The 16,359-nt window shown below is 51.5% G+C and overlaps 2 protein-coding genes across 2 annotated transcripts in view; one reads left to right on the top strand and one right to left on the bottom strand.

The window, feature by feature from the left end:
• The window catches only part of LOC144246356 (uncharacterized), a 387,512-nt gene that overhangs the window by 104,992 nt on the left and 266,161 nt on the right, over positions 1–16,359 (bottom strand). The gene's annotated exons all lie outside the window — the stretch shown is intronic.
• On the top strand, positions 14,104–15,107 carry LOC144246412 (olfactory receptor 14J1-like). Its single transcript, XM_077783810.1, has one exon. It carries the CDS (start codon positions 14,175–14,177, stop codon positions 15,105–15,107), a length of 933 nt encoding a protein of 310 aa, XP_077639936.1. The 5' UTR covers positions 14,104–14,174.

Raw genomic sequence — 16,359 nt, 5'->3', positions numbered from 1 at the left:
CCGAGCTGGAGAAGCGGCACCGCCAGAGCCTCCTGCGCTGCCGCGGGGCCGGGGCCCGGCCGCTGCCCCCGGCCCAGGGCAGGGCCCGAGGCAGCGGCTCCTGCGGCTCTCCCCTCGCCCCTGCGGCGCCAGGGCACAGCGGCCGGGCCGGGGCTCGCTCCCTGCTGCCGGCCGGGCGCTGCCGAGGGCTCCCCGCCCGCCGGGGCCGGGGCCGGGCGCTGAGGGAGTGTCCTGGGTTGTAAGATAAGCTTGTATTCCATTTGCCATCTGTCGAAGGCGAACCGGTTGGACAGGTTTTTTGTTATCTCTCTCAGAGACAATGGTTTGTGTATACACCTTTGACTGATTCAATGAAGGGCTGAAAAAAATGTAACACCGTGAGGGGTCCCACCCAGAGGGGGGAAGCAGCTCGCTCTCTTCTTCGCGGGACTCCGAGAGAAGCAGCTCTCTCTCTCTCTTCGCGGGATTCCGAGAGAAGCAGCTCTCCCTCTTCTTCGCGAGACTCCGAGAGAAGCAGCTCTCTCTCTCTTTGCGGGATTCCCAGAAAAGCAGCTCTCGCTCTCTCTCTCTTCGGCGGCACTCGCAGCGAAGCAGCCGGCGCGCGCAGAGGCGACGGCAGCGGAGCTCAGAGGCAACCCCGGCGCAGAGGAAGACCGGCCCCCACTGCCACCAGATCTTCAGAGGAAAATTATACCCTTCTAAAGATCACCACTTCAGCTGCAACTCATCAACTATTGCAAGGGAAAGCAATTGTCCCAGCAAACCTGATACTGGCAATCCTCAGGTTCTAGACTTTTTTTTTCTTTCACTAGTTTTGTTTGTACCGATTGCATTTGCCTTTTTTTTAAATTGTTGTCCAGTTTTCTCCTAGTAAAGAATTGTTACTCCCACTCCCATATCTTTGCCTGAGAGCCTTTTAATTTAAAGATCCTGATAATTCAGGGGGAGGGGGGTTTGCCGTTCTCCATTGTACAAGAGGCTTTGCCCTCTTTCACAGACTCCTGTCTTGTCTAACCAAGACAGAATTTGGCGCCCAATGTGGGGCTCGAACCCACGACCCTGGGATTAAGAGTCCCATGCTCTATCGACTGAGCTAGAAGATAAAAACTTTGGTCTCACTGATGATGAGAAGCAGGTACAAGTGGCAAGGGCTGAAGAAGCTCCACCATACAACCAACTACCAGCAGAGGAGACCTGCTACGCTCTTTTCACTGACGGTTCCTGTCGCATCGTAGAGATGAACCGGAAGTGGAAAGCAGCCGTATGGAGCCCCACACGCCAAGTTGCACAAGCTACCGAAAGAGAAGGTAGATCGAGCCAACTCGCTGAACTCAAGGCCGTTCAGCTGGCTCTGGACATTGCTGAAAGGAAAAAGTGGCCAAAGCTCTACCTTTATACTGATTCATAGATAGTAGCCAATGCTCTGTGGGGCTGGCTGGGAAGGTGGAAGAAGGCCAACTGACAACGTAGAGGAAAGCCAATCTGGGCTGCTGATATATGGAAAGACATTGCCTCTCGGGTGGAAAAGCTGACGGTGAAAGTCCGTCATGTAGATGCCCATGTCCCCAAAAGTCGGGCTAATGAGGAGCACCGGAACAACGAGCAGGTAGATCAGGCAGCAAAAATAGAGGTGTCAAAGATAGACTTAGATTGGCACCATAAGGGGGAGTTGTTCCTGGCTCGATGGGCTCATGATGCCTCAGGTCATCAGGGCAGAGATGCCACCTACAAGTGGGCACGAGACCGAGGAGTGGATCTAACCATAGACAGTGTTTCCCAGGTTATCCATGACTGTGAGATGTGTGCTGCCATCAAACAGGCCAAGAGAGTGAAGCCCCTATGGTATGGTGGGCGGTGGTCCAAGTACAAGTATGGGGAGGCCTGGCAGATTGACTACATCACACTGCCCCAGACACGCCAAGGCAAGCGCTACGTGCTGACCATGGTAGAAGCCACCACTAGATGGCTGGAGACTTTCCCTGTACCTCATGCCACTGCCCGGAACACCATCTTAAGCTTGAAAAAACAAGTCCTGTGGAGACACGGCACCCCTGAGAGAATTGAGTCTGACAACGGCACCCATTTCAAGAACAGCCTTATCAACACCTGGGCCAGAGAACATGGTATCGAATGGATATATCATATTCCCTATCATGCTCCAGCTGCCGGCAAAGTTGAACGGTACAACGGACTCCTTAAGACTACCCTGAAGGCACTCGGTGGGGGAACATTTAGAAACTGGGAAATTAACCTGGCAAAAGCAACCTGGATGGTCAACACCCGGGGGTCTGTCAATCGAGCTGGCCCTGCTCAGTCAGAACCCTTACACGCAGTAGATGGAGATAAGGTCCCTGTAGTACATATGAAAGGTATTTTAGGGAAAACTGTTTGGATTAATCCCACCTCAGGCAAAGACCAACCCATTCGTGGGATTGTCTTTGCTCAAAGACCTGGTTACACTTGGTGGGTAATGCAGGAAGATGGGGAAACCCGCTGTGTACCACAGGGAAACTTAGTCTTAAGAGAGAACTGGGTGTAAGATTTCATAGTGTGCAGATGGAAATAGAATAAGGGGTGGATAATGTCCTGGGTTGTAAGATAAGCTTGTATTCCATTTGCCATCTGTCGAAGGCGAACCGGTTGGACAGGTTTTTTGTTATCTCTCTCAGAGACAATGGTTTGTGTATACACCTTTGACTGATTCAATGAAGGGCTGAAAAAAATGTAACACCAGTGAGGGGTCCCACCCAGAGGGGGGAAGCAGCTCGCTCTCTTCTTCGCGGGACTCCGAGAGAAGCAGCTCTCTCTCTCTCTTCGCGGGATTCCGAGAGAAGCAGCTCTCCCTCTTCTTCGCGAGACTCCGAGAGAAGCAGCTCTCTCTCTCTTTGCGGGATTCCCAGAAAAGCAGCTCTCGCTCTCTCTCTCTTCGGCGGCACTCGCAGCGAAGCAGCCGGCGCGCGCAGAGGCGACGGCAGCGGAGCTCAGAGGCAACCCCGGCGCAGAGGAAGACCGGCCCCCACTGCCACCAGATCTTCAGAGGAAAATTATACCCTTCTAAAGATCACCACTTCAGCTGCAACTCATCAACTATTGCAAGGGAAAGCAATTGTCCCAGCAAACCTGATACTGGCAATCCTCAGGTTCTAAACTTTTTTTTCCTTTCACTAGTTTTGTTTGTACCGATTGCATTTGCCTTTTTTTTAAATTGTTGTCCAGTTTTCTCCTAGTAAAGAATTGTTACTCCCACTCCCATATCTTTGCCTGAGAGCCTTTTAATTTAAAGATCCTGATAATTCAGGGGGAGGGGGGTTTGCCGTTCTCCATTGTACAAGAGGCTTTGCCCTCTTTCACAGACTCCTGTCTTGTCTAACCAAGACAGGGAGCGGCGCCGCCATCGCTGCCGCCCTCAGGGGCTCTGAGGGGAGCGCGGCTCCCGCCAGCCCCGCTCCGCCCGCACGGGCAGCGCAAACCTGGAGCACAAAGACACACGGCGCTGCCATTGTGTCCGTGCCCTTCCAATGCACCCCGACAGCGGCCCCGGGGCTGCGCTCGGCCACGGCAGCAGCGCTCCAGGGCCGAGCTCTGTGGGATGTGACACTAAACCCACAGGCTTTAGTCTTCTTGGGAGAGAGAAATGAATGTTTCAGTCTCCTTGGGATAGAAAACCGCTTTTGATTGCACTGTTCTGTCGTACACTGGTGTGAAAAAAATCATAAACACTAAACTGGCATAATTAGAGGTCCCTGTGGGTCAAAAGTCATAAACAAATAGTTAGCAACATCTCTACTAACAAAAGATTCAATAAAAGAAAAAGCTAGGCTATCAAAAATTTTCGCAGTCTTGTCACCTGTTGCTCTTGTCTTTTACAATGTTTAAATTTGTTTCCTGTGATCTTTTTTATTTTGGGCACAATGAAGCAAAACTGAGCAGCATCAGGGAAAAACCCACAGCTGGGTCCAAGGCTTCAGAATGGTTGTGGAACTCCCGGAGGACTCGCATGCTTCAGCCATGCACAAAAGCTCCTCTCCTTTCCGAGGCTGCACGGCAGCACACGGGGAGTAAAATCAGAGTTCTTCCTGATTTCCTACACTTGCCCTCCATCATTTATCCAGCACCTTCTCCAAGTGCAGGTAGTGAGAGGAGACAGATCAAGTGTGGTTCTGGATAATCTGTTTTCTTGTTGCTTCTCTTTGGACCGCCACTTGTTGCTTTTGAGGGTTCCTCACTGCTGTCCCCCGTCCCTCCCCAGCCCCCCCGGGACCCTCTGGCTAGCTGTCCCCTCCGGGGCCGGGGTTTTCCGCGGTCCCACTGCCCTGGGCTTACCAGGCAGCATCTGGGTTAGCACGGTCCGAGCGGCAGCATTGCCTCAGTTGCCACTAGGATTCGAGATAAAGAGACCAAGAGAGACCAATGGTATGCTTGTCCAGAGAGATTGTATTGCCTGAACGGTAGCAGGGACCAAAGGCCCTGGGCTATTGCCCAGATACAGTTTTATGCAGCAAAATTAAGAAATAAGGTCTAAACAATAGAGACAGTGTTCAGCTAAGGCACATCAGAACCACCCCAGGGGCCAGGTCCAATGGGAGCTGCTCAGGGGTGGGGAGAAGGGGGTCTACAGAGGAATGCTGAAGCGGGACTTTCCCGAGACAGTGGAGCATACATAAATGTATCTTTTACCTCAGTTTCTCATTCCGAAAGCCTTTCTAAAACAATGGGGCATACATGAATGTATCCTTTTCCTCAGTTTACCATTCCCAAGGCCTTTCCAAAACCTTCCTCCATGCTACCATGCCAGCATGATAGCTACAATTCCCCCTTCTTTACTTATTAAGAAGAACAGTGCCTTGGGAAAAGGTAAACTGTGGCTCTTAAACTGCAGTGTCTTTCTGCTTGTCGTCTTCCCACCAATCGCTTTCCGTGTCGGCAGCAGCGATGAAAACCGGTGCAGAAGCCTTCAGCTTCGAGGTGATGACCTTGGAGATGATTCGCTTCAGAATCCCGAATGCTAACAGAACTAAAAACAATGCAACTAGAAAGTAAAGGATGTCTTTTAAAAGAATCACTGCCTCATTTTCTTGCTTCACACTCCCAATGAGGCTTGTCATTTCCTGAATGGACGAGTGGACACTCTGACCTTTAGATGACAGATCAAAACAACACAACCCATCAAATTCTTTACATCCATGACCATGTGCCAACAGCAGGAAATCAATAGCTGCCCTATTCTGGAGGGTAGCCTTTCTGGTTATTTCCTCGTCTTCTAGGAGGTCACTCAGGGCTGCTGATGTTAAATTTGCCTGCTTGGTCACCCAGCATTCTAGATTGCCTAATTCACTCAATGCTTTGGCTGCCACAACCCATGGTAAAAACACAGAGATGGCAACTCTTTTGGATTTTGCCCAATGGTAAATTTCCGCATCACAATGTTCATCAAATTGACTCGCACTCCGCTTAGTAATTTTTTTCTCACCTTTTGCTTGCCCAATTGGAATTTGGGTCATGTTGGGGGAAGCAAGGGTCAGATGCCCAAAAGTGCATGGACCTCCAATAAGACGAGAGGGGATTCCTGGGTATGCTCTGTCCCCACAGATAAGAAACATTCCCTTGTCCAGCTTGCGTGGACGGAAATCAGTGGTGGATGCAAATTTCAGCTTGTAGACAGCTGTGCCCCATTGACCTGCTCTGAATTCTACCTTGTACTGTTTGACATGCTCATATAATTTTACTTCTTTGGTTGGGGAAAAATCAAATTGAATGCAAAATTCAGCTTTTGCAGAGCCTAGGAGTTCTAATTCCTGGGGCTCTCCCTTGGCAGTGGGCAAATGTGAGACCCATCCTTGCCACAAAATGAGGGGGTTTCGCACTGGTGCTTTAATTTGTCCTGCACCTTTAGGTATTTTATTTTCGTTCACCTGCTTTTGCAAATGGACCAGATCAATTGGGAACTCATCCTCCTTACTTGGCACCCCTATTAAACATGTGGACATTGGATTTTCTGCTGAGGCAGTGGACAAACACATATGATCCTGTTGCAAGGCTTGGGCTAGCATGACCCATACATTTTTCTTGGGCTGTGGAACAATCCATGCATCCACTGTGGAAGGGTAGATGGCCATTCCCTGGAACCAAACGATGAGCAGGAATGTGGAAATTGACATTCTGCTAGTCTGAAAGAAAGATAAAATCATACAACAAAGTGAACTAACTCTGAAAAAGATACAATTTGCTCTGCCAGTATAAAGGAAAAAGATTCCCCACCCTCCCACTTTCCCCCCTTGTTGAGGAGGCCCTGCGGACCCTGGAGTCCTCGGGGTTGCTGCTACTGCAGCAACCACCCTTTCCCGTGGCTTTATCACTGAGTCCTCTGTCATCAGCACAGCTTTCCTGGTGCACTCCTCGATGAGCTGATCGAGTGTGGGGGGAGGCGATGATGGAAGGGCCAGGATGACTCGCTGACAGGCTTCATTTGCATTTGCAGTAACAAGTTCTAATGTATGTTGGTCTTGGAGCTCTGGATTTTGCACCCTCTTTTCCACAGAGGCTCGCACTCGATCCACAAAATCCATGAATGGTTCTGCAACAGACTGCTTCAAAGCGGTATAAGAAACAACAGGTTCTTTAAAAGGCATGTTAAAAAATGCATGTTCTGCTGCATCCCTGGACAGGTCCAACACTGCTCTGGGGATGCCTGCGGCTTGCTTTTCAGCTTGGCTCCAATCACCCTCACCCACTAGATGTTCTAAAGTGATTTCCTCATCCTCTATATCTGTGGAATGGCTTGGACTTTGCAAAATCTCTGGGAGGAGATGTCCTGCAATCCTTTTCCAGGTTCTTTCCCACAATCTAAACTCAGACTGAGGGAGCAAGCAACTGAAAAGACGTTTCAAGTCAGCAGGGACATATGTTTTGGAGCTTAGAGTAGCTTTTAAAATGCTCTTAAAAAATTCACTTCTTTCCCCAAACTTACACTTTGTTTTGCAAAGTTCCCTAATACTATCATACGAAAGGGGCTCCCATTTGGCGTTCTGTCCCCTGGCATTATAGATCACAGGGGCCAGGAACGCAGGGTCGGTGTCTCTGACCAGGTTCAGTCTCTGACCAGGTTTCCAGTCTCTGACCTGGTTCCTCGTGCTGACAGTCTCGGCGCTGCCGTTGTCAGGGAGACTGGGAGAGAGACAGGGAGAGGGGCTGACTTGTGTGGGAGTGGCCGCAGCCGGCGGGGCCATGTGGAGCGGAGCAGGGACAGGGGGTGGTGATGCAACTGCGAGAGGAGGAGCTGAGGGCTGGACTTCGGGCTGGAATGTGGGCTGGAATGCGGGCTGAACCATGGGCTGAATCGCCGCAAGGGAGGAGGCGTTGGGATCGGGGACGGGTGAAGGGAGGGGTGCGAGGGCTGGCACAGGGAGCACAGGGAACACTGCGTGGCCGCCTCCATCTTGCGGAGGCTGCACGGGGGGGGGAGGGGGGGAGTGCAAAGCATGGATTTTCAGCTGCGGGAGCGAAAGCAGGAGATGGAGAAGGGTTAGAAACTAAATCTACATCTGCACGGTTAGTTTTCTCACCGCAGGGGGTGCGGGGGGACACAGGGGACGCAACGGGGCTCTTTTCTGCTCCCCGGGCGCCCTGAGTGTCTGCACTCTCTTTCACAACATCGTAAATGAACAAAAACATTCTCATAAAACCTTCTTTCACTGAGGGATCTCCTGCCTTTGTCAGCACTGCACCCACACGCTTCCAAAATCGTCTTTCTCTCACTACTTGCTCTGTTACCTCCGGAAAACTTACTGATAACCATCTGACAAACTCTTTCACAAGGCTCTTAGGAAATTTGACACCTGCACTCTGCAGGGGTTCCTGAACTTGTTTATAAATCTCTTTCTGCTGTGTAGTCAGCCTGACACCCATGGCTGGCTTCACAGCAAATCTCAACCAATTACTGCAGCAAACACAAAGTTCTAAAGCTACGACGGAGACTCCCGTCACGCCTGCGCGCTGTCGTGTCCCACCACGGGCACACAGGAGCCGATGTCTCTTGGCCGGGCCCCTGCCCCCCAGAAACTGAGACTCACCCACTGCCGTCCTTTAGACACCACTGCAGCAATGGTTCCCGAACCCCGGGCGGTCTCCCGGGTGTGGAGAGGTGCCGTCCGACCCGTGGCGACCTCGCCGGACAGAAATCGGCGTCTGTCTCCACGGCAACAGTCCTGCTGGGCTGTGTGGAGAGGCAAGTGCCTCACACCACCAGCGTGATCCCAGAGCTTCTCCCCACGGAGCTGACAGCCTGTGTGGCGGTTTATTCACACCGCTCTCCGCTCTGCAGCTCGCGGTGACACTGCAAAGTGTCTGGAAAAGCTCCTAGCCAGTGCACTGTCCACGACGGCTGGGGCAGACTTGCTCAAACCAGTGCAAAGCCCAACGTTGGTGCGCCACTTGTTGCTTCTCTTTCGACCGCCACTTTGCTCTCGGGGGTTCCTCGCCGCTGTCCCCCGCCCCTCCCCGGCCCCCCGGGACCCTCCGGCTAGCTGTCCCCTCCGGGGTCAGGGTTTTTCACGGTCCTGCTGCCCTGGGCTTACCAGGCAGCGTCTGGGTTAGCACGGTCCGAGCTGCGGCGCTGCCTCAGTCGCCGCTAGGGTTCAAGATAAAGAGACCAAGAGAGACCAATGGTATGCTTGTCCAGATAGATTGTATTGCCTGAAGCGTTGCAGTGACCAAAGGCCCTAGGCTATTGCCCAGATACAGTTTTATACAGCAAAATTAAGAGATAAGGTCTTAAACAATAGAGACAGTGTCCAGCTAAGGCACATCAGAACCACCCCAGGGGCCAGGTCCAATAGGAACTGCTCAGGGGTGGGGAGAAGGGGGTCTACAGAGGAATGCTGAAGCGGGACTTTCCCGAGACAGTGGAGCATACATAAATGTATCTTTTACCTCGGTTTACCATTCCCAAGGCCTTTCTAATACAATGGGGCATACATGAATGTATCCTTTTCCTCAGTTTACCATTCCCAAGGCCTTTCTAAAACAATCCTCCATGCTACCATGCCAGCATGACTGCTACACTTTCCTTCCAGTAAAAAAGAACCATCCTTCTTCTCAAGGTGTTTATGGTCAAAACTGAGATTCCTCTTCCTAAATTCCATATAGCCAAGGGTTCCTCCATGACAAAAGCTGCCAGGAAGAAGAGGTCTGGTTGGCTGAGACGCCCAGGAGCCACCTCTTTGTTCTTTGCCTTTGAAACACTGGGGCTCTGTGCTTTCCTTCCTATGGAAAAGAACCATCCTTGTCTATGCAGGAATGGGCGAAACTGGGATACAAACTCTGAAATACCCTATGTCCAGGGGTTGCTTTTAGACAGAGAGGTATGGCTAGCCCAGGACTCTGGTGGCCACCTTTCATCTGCCTCTGAAACACCGGTGTTCCGTGCTTTTCTTCCTTTGGAAAAGAACCGTCCTTCAACTCCAGATGTCCATGTCTGAAATTGGGATTCCATCTCTAAAATTCCCTATATCCAAGGATTACTCCCAAGCAAAATTTGCCAGTATTGTCAAGCCTGACTGGCCTTGGCCTCTGGTGGCTGCCCCTGCCATGCTGGGGCTCGGTTCTTTCCTTCCCATGGAGATCACTGTGACACTGTGGGCACCTCATGGAACCAAGGGGATCATTGTGGCACCACTGGAGCCCATGGAACCAAGGGGCCATGGTGACACCGCGGGGCTTCATGGACCCAGAGACCATTATGACTCTGTGGGGCTTGATGGAACCATGGAGACCATTCCGACCCTTCAGGGCCTGGTGTCACCAAGGGGGCATTGTGACACCTCAGGGCCTCCTGGAAGCAAGGGACCATTGGGACACTGTGGGGCCCCATGGAAGCGAGGGAACATGGACCAGGTCTGGCTGGCTTGGCCTCCCAGGGGCCACCTGACAGGTCTGGCTGATGTTGGAGTGTCAAGGTCTGCCTCTCATCAGCTCCTGGAGCACTGGGGCTCCATTGTTTCCTTTGTATGGAAAAGAACCATTTGTCTTTTCAGATGCCCATTGCTGAAACTGACACTCTGCCTAAAATCTTTCCTATATTCAAGGGTATGTCTCAGAACAAAATCTGGCAGCTCTGGCTGGCCTTTGCCTCTGGTGGTCACTTCTCATCTGCCCCAAAAGCAGTGGAGTTCTGTTCCTTCATTCCTAAGGAAAAGAACTGGTCTTCATGTCCAGGGCCCATGGCCAAAATTAGAATTGGCCACCGAGCCCGGCCGGGCTCATGGAACCATCTGCAGCCCCGGGAGATATTGACTCTGCCAGTGCTGCCATCCTCCCTCCAGTGAGAGAAAAGGACACAGAGCAGGCACACAGAGGAGCAACATGAACACACCGAGGGCAGGGAAGAGGAAGTTGAGTCCCAGATGGGAGGGATGAGGAGATGCCTTGATCTTGGGGCTGGAATCCTCTGGTAAAGCTATGGAGAAGGATGTCATCAGACTCTTTTTTTTCCCAATAAGGCATTGAAAAGTATGGGAAGATGATTTGTTCAGCAAAGGCTTCTGTGCTAAAGTAAGCAAATGTTGCAGTAGCTGTGATCCCATGATAAGTTTTAAAAGAAAGAGTGATGAGACCCTGTGCCTTCAGGGAGAGAAGGAGACCTCTGTTCCCAGAGATGAAGATGATTTCGGAAATAGAAGAAGAGAACCTTTGCTCTTAAACAGCTCATCTTGAAACTACAACCCCAGAAGTAGACATGGCCCATAAGCACAGCTGTGGGAAAAGCTGTGAAAAAATGGGAGGGACTTCATGATTACAGATTTTTCTAAGCAAATACTATTCATGGAAATTAAAAGCCATGAGATAACTGTTTTTTTGTGGAGAAGTCTCCATAGCATTAACAAGAGGAACTTCTCTCCCTAAGTGAAGTGAAGAAAGTCTGTTCTAAAGGTGGGAAAATGGAAAGAAAATTTTAGGGTTTGTCTCTTTACAGTGTCAGGTTGTATGGAGAGGGGGAGGGTTCTGAAAGTTTTGTTCTGTTTTTCATTACTCTTTCTTTCAGTTACTGTTAATAAATTTTTCTTTATAATCTTAAAATTTTGAGCTACTTTGCCTTTCTCCTAATCTTATCTCACAGCAGGAAAGGAATAAGTATATTCTAGTGTGTGCACTGGTAATTTGCCAACATCGAACCCACCACAGTGGCCGAGAAATATCAAATTGGTGAACCAAAATTGCTGCAGAAAACGTCCTTAAGAACTGCATTATAGCAGAGAGAAATCAAGGCAGAGCCATGGTTTGTCAGGACTGGCTTGACCCTAATGACCGACATGGTGCATTTGGAGATGAGCCCTGGAACCTCAGGGCCTGAAAGGAGATTGCACAAACCTTTCCAGGAGTCAGAGATAGAAGAAACACCCAAAATGTCACAAAGCATTAATGGGACCCAGTGAGGTCCATCCCCAACACAGGCTCCTCATGGACTCCTTGGAGGAGAGAACTGGAGGACAGGATGGCACAAAATCCTATCAGAGACTCAAAATGGCACAAAGAATTTTCAATGTGGAAAGGAAAATCCAAAGTACCTTACAAAAGTTCAGTATCTCAAAGCAATTTTGTGCCTCACTGAGTGTCAGTACAAAGCTCTCAAGGGACTCATTAAAGCAGATAATTGGGGCCATGATTGCACAAACCTCTCTCAGAGTCTGTAGCAAAAGGGAAACACCAAATACCTTAATAAAACTGAAGTACCTTGAAGCATTAATAAGGTGCACTGAGTATTTTTAATTACAAAGCTTCTCCAGGGACTAATTAAAGCAGATAATTGGAGGCCATGATTGCAGAAAGCTCTCAGAGACTCCAAGGCAAAAGCCAAACCAAAAGTCCTTTGAAAAACCTGCAGTCCCTGGGAGCATGGAGGAGCCCCCAGGGCCATTCCTGACCAAGGCTCCCCAGGGTCTCCTTCCAGCAGATCCTTGAGGCCACTGGGATGTGGGCTAGCGGGGGATGCTGAGGGCAGGACCAGGGGCTGACAGTGCCCAGCCTGGCTGGGGCTGTGCCAGGAGGCCCCAGGGCCTCAGGACAAGGTGTCTCCTCACATCCCTTGGTGGCACAGACCCTGCTGTGCCCCAGGGCACCAAGACTTGGCTTCTCTTTGTCCCCACCTGGCGTCAGTGCCTCCAGTTCTCTGCTCTGCCTGGGGCCTGGGGACACTTTCTCAGTCGTGTCCCTCAGTGGGACCCATTAAAAGTCCAAGAAACTTTGGAGCTGGATTCTGACTTGGAGTTCTGGAGAGGTTTCTGCAGCTCCCTCTCAGGGCCTGATGTTCAGGGCCTGAGCACAAAGCCCCAGAGGGTCATTAAAGTCCTTGTGCTGTGTCTGTGCTGCTGAGCTGGGCCGGGCTCCTGGCACAGAGGGTGATCCTGGTAACCAGGAAAAGCTTCAAAAGCACATTTCTCTTGCTGAGCAGCTCTTCTGCCAGCCCAGCAGGGCTGGGGCACTGCCTGCAGCCAGCCTGGGCACAGCACAGAGGCACAGAGAGCTTCAATCAGTCAGGGCTGGGAAGGAGCTGAGAAGTGCCTGGGGCAGAATCATTGCCAGCCCTTGGCACAGGAACCTCTGGCTGCAGGACAATGCAGCTGCAGCTCCTGGAGAGATCTCCTAAAGCTGGAACATGCCAATGCCCACAGACCCTGTGAGTACAACTCTGAGTATTTCTGGAGCAGGGAAGGTGAAATGCTCATGAAGCTCTGAAATGCTGAGGGCTTCTGATGAGTCACTGAATATTTCCAAGACAAGGATTTGATAAAAATTAGATTTCCAGAGATTTTTTATTCAGTTTCCTACTTTTTAATTATGGCAGGGAGGGGAGATAAATATTAAAGGTTGATTATGAATTTTGACAAGTGCATGAGACATTAGAACTGTTATTTTAGTGATCAATAGGTTCACAGGAGATCCCTAATATGCTTTCAGCCTCTCTGCCGATGGACAGCACCAGCATCACCTTTGCTGGAGCCATCAGGCTCAGTCTGCGCTGTCCTTTCTCCAAGCTGCAAACAGAACCTGCCCCAGCCAGTGCCCTGCAAACAGGCAGGGTTCTGTCAGGCCAGGGAGAGTGCACAGAGATTTGGGGTCTGGAAGTGCTGGCACAGAGAGATGAGGCACAGGGAAACACCTGCAGGAGGAAAATCTCCAGGAAGCAGAGAGAAGATCAGGGAAGGAGAGAAAACAAAACCCAGAAATGCTGAGGCAGGGAGAGTTTAGAGATGTCCAGAGGATCCCCTCCAGTGCAGCCCCTCCCTCTGCACAAGCCCCCTCCCTCCTGTGCCCCAGCCAAGCCTCTGCCCTCAGGGCCGGGGCTCCAAGGCGTGCAGCCCCTCCTGTGCAGGCAGAGCTGCAGCAGAGCCGTGGGGCAGCTCTGCAGCCCCGGGCCCAGTTCCCTCTGCAGAGCACAGGGCTGGGAGCAGCTGCCCGGCACTGGGGGCTCTGGCAGGGGCACAGCTGGCTCAGGGTGACACAGCTGTCCCCAGTGCCCGGCTCTGGGCAATGCTGGCAGTGCAGCCAGGGAAGGACCTGCACCTCCCTTCATCCAGTGCCATCAGAAGGACACTTGGAAGTCTCCCTGAGATTTCAGTCCAAGCTGGGAGCTTCAATGCAGGGTGCAAACCTGTCCTAGAGCATCTCTGAGAGGTAAGATTGATGGGGAAAGGCAGAACTGTTGTGACCCTGAAAATGCTGCTGGGTTGGTGAAATGAGCAATGTGAGCCCTTGCCTGCAAATATGGAGCTGGGCTGTGGTGCATCTATCTGCTCTGAGCTGTACCTGGAGGTTTTGAGGGAAAATGTGGGAAGCTGATCATCCTTCCCTGGGGAAAGGTTAAAGCCCAGAAAAATTCTGAACAGGTCAGAATGACAGAGCATATCCCCTCACTCTCCACTCATCACTTTGCCTCACAAACCTTGCTCTGCTCTCCCTGAGTGCAGCAGAAATGCTGAGGGTTTCTCATATCCAAGAATAGCAGGACAGATATAGGGGAGCTTATAAAGAAAACCCCAGAACTCATAAACACAAAAGTCTGTCCGTGTGTGTGACAGAGGAGTGTGTATGGGAAATGGCTTTGATTTTGGGTAAAGGTATCTTCTCTAACTCTTCACTGCCATTCGCCATGAACAGGTGTCCATGTGCAGCCACAGCAAATGTCCAACAGCAGCTCCATCAGCCACTTCCTCCTGCTGGCACTGGCAGACACGCGGCAGCTGCAGCTCCTGCACTTCTGCCTCTTCCTGGGCATCTCCCTGGCTGCCCTCCTGGGCAATGGCCTCATCATCAGCGCCGTAGCCTGCGGCCACCACCTGCACACGCCCATGTTCTTCTTCCTGCTCAACCTGGCCCTCAGCGACCTGGGCTCCATCTGCACCACTGTCCCCAAAGCCATGCACAATTCCCTCTGGGATACCAGCACCATCTCCTACACAGGATGTGCTGCTCAGCTCTTTTTCTTTCTGTTCTTCCTTGGATCAGAGTATTTCCTGCTGACCATCATGTGCTATGACCGCTACATATCCATCTGCAAACCCCTGCACTACAGGACCCTCCTGGGCAGCAGAGCTTGTGCCCACATGGCAGCAGCTGCCTGGGCCAGTGCCTTTCTCAATGCTCTCATGCACACAGCCAATACATTTTCCCTGCCCCTGTGCCATGGCAATGCCCTGGGCCAGTTCTTCTGTGAAATCCCACAGATCCTCAAGCTCTCCTGCTCCAAATCCTATGTCAGGGAACTGGGGCGTCTTGTGTTTTCTATCTTTTTAGCATTTGGCTGTTTTGTGTTCATTGTTTTCTCCTATGTGCAGATCTTCAGGGCTGTGCTGAGGATCCCCTCTGAGCAGGGACAGCACAAAGCTTTTTCCACCTGCCTCCCTCACCTGGCTGTGGTCTCCCTGTTTGTCAGCACTGTAATGTTTGCCTACCTGAAGCCTCCCTCCCTCTCCTCCCCATCTCTGGATCTGGCCTTTTCAGTTCTGTACTCGGTGGTGCCTCCAGCCCTGAACCCCCTCATCTACAGCCTGAGGAACCAGGAGCTCAAGGCTGCAGTGAGGAGACTGATGACTGGATGCTTTCAGGAACATTAAACTGACGGCTAATTTCTGCAAATCACTTGTAATAAAAGATGTCTTTGATATTTCTTGTTGGCTTTATTTTTCAGGTTCTTTTTCTTTAAGTTTTTCAGATTCTCCAGAAAGAAATGTCATGGTGTGTGCCAATTCTTATCTTGATTCTCTCCACTTTCCCTGTGACCACAGACTTCTTTCAGGGACTGCGCTCTTGGTGGCATTCAAGGAACTAAAGGATCTCCCAGCAGAGTTTTCTGCAGAGATGCCTTTTTGTTGCCTTCTCTGGAGCTGCAGCAGCAATGTCTGTGTCCAGAGCTGGGGCAGATCAGGGCTGGCACAGCAGCTCTGCTCCTGCTGGCCACACCATTCCTGATCCAGGCCAGGAGCCATTGGCCTTCTTGGCCACCTGAGCACTCTGCTGGCTCATGTCCAGCCTGCTGTCCATCAGTCACTGCAGGTCCCTTTCTGCCTGGCTGCTGTCCCATCCCTCTGTCCCCAGCCTGTAGCACTGCAGGGGTTGTTATGGCCAAAATGCAGGACCCAGCACTTGGACTTGTTAAACCTCACCTTGTTGGATTTGGGCCCTGGATCCAGCCTGTCCAGGGCCCTGTGCAGAGCCCTCCTACCCTCCAGCAGATCAACACTCACATCCAGCTTGGTGTCATCTGCCGAGATGTCCTTGGTTCCAAGGGGCCCCTCAGCGTCAAAATGTCCCTTTGGTTACACCAGGCCCTGCACTGTCACACTGGTCTCCTTGGTTCCATGGGTCCCAAAATGTGACAATGTTCTCCTTGGTTCCATGGGGTTCACAGTGTCACAATGTTCTCGTTGGTGCTGAAGTTTCACAGTGGCCCCTTAGTTCCATGGGGCCCCAGGGTGTCACAAAGGCCCCATGGTCCTATGAGGTCCCACACTGTCACAATGCTCTCTGTGCTTCCACAAGTCCCCTTAGTGTCACAATGGACTTCTTGTTTCCACGAGGCCACACAGTGTCACAATGGTCTTCCAGATTCCCTGAGGCCCCAGAGTGTCACAGTGGCCCCTTGGTTCCACAAGGTCCTGCAGTGTCACATCGTCCCCTTGGTTCCATGAGGCCCCGCAGTGTCAGAAGGGCCCCTTAGTTCCACTGCGCCCTGGATTCTCCCAATGCTCTCCTTGGTTTGGCAGTGTCACAGTGGTGAAACCCCTCGGTCACACGAGGCCCTGCAGTGTCACCATGGCCTCTGTGGTTCCACCAGGACCCAGTGTCACGGGGACTCCCTGGTTCCAT

The sequence above is a fragment of the Lonchura striata genome, chromosome 6, assembly GCF_046129695.1.
Source record: "Lonchura striata isolate bLonStr1 chromosome 6, bLonStr1.mat, whole genome shotgun sequence".
In the NCBI taxonomy this organism is placed as follows: Eukaryota; Metazoa; Chordata; class Aves; order Passeriformes; family Estrildidae; genus Lonchura; species Lonchura striata.
This window is presented reverse-complemented; position numbering and strand designations above follow the sequence as displayed.

What these genes read in the sequence shown, in the direction of transcription:
- LOC144246412 (XM_077783810.1), top strand. Translation starts at nt 14,175, where the DNA reads ATGTCCAACAGCAGCTCCATCAGCCACTTCCTCCTGCTGGCACTGGCA.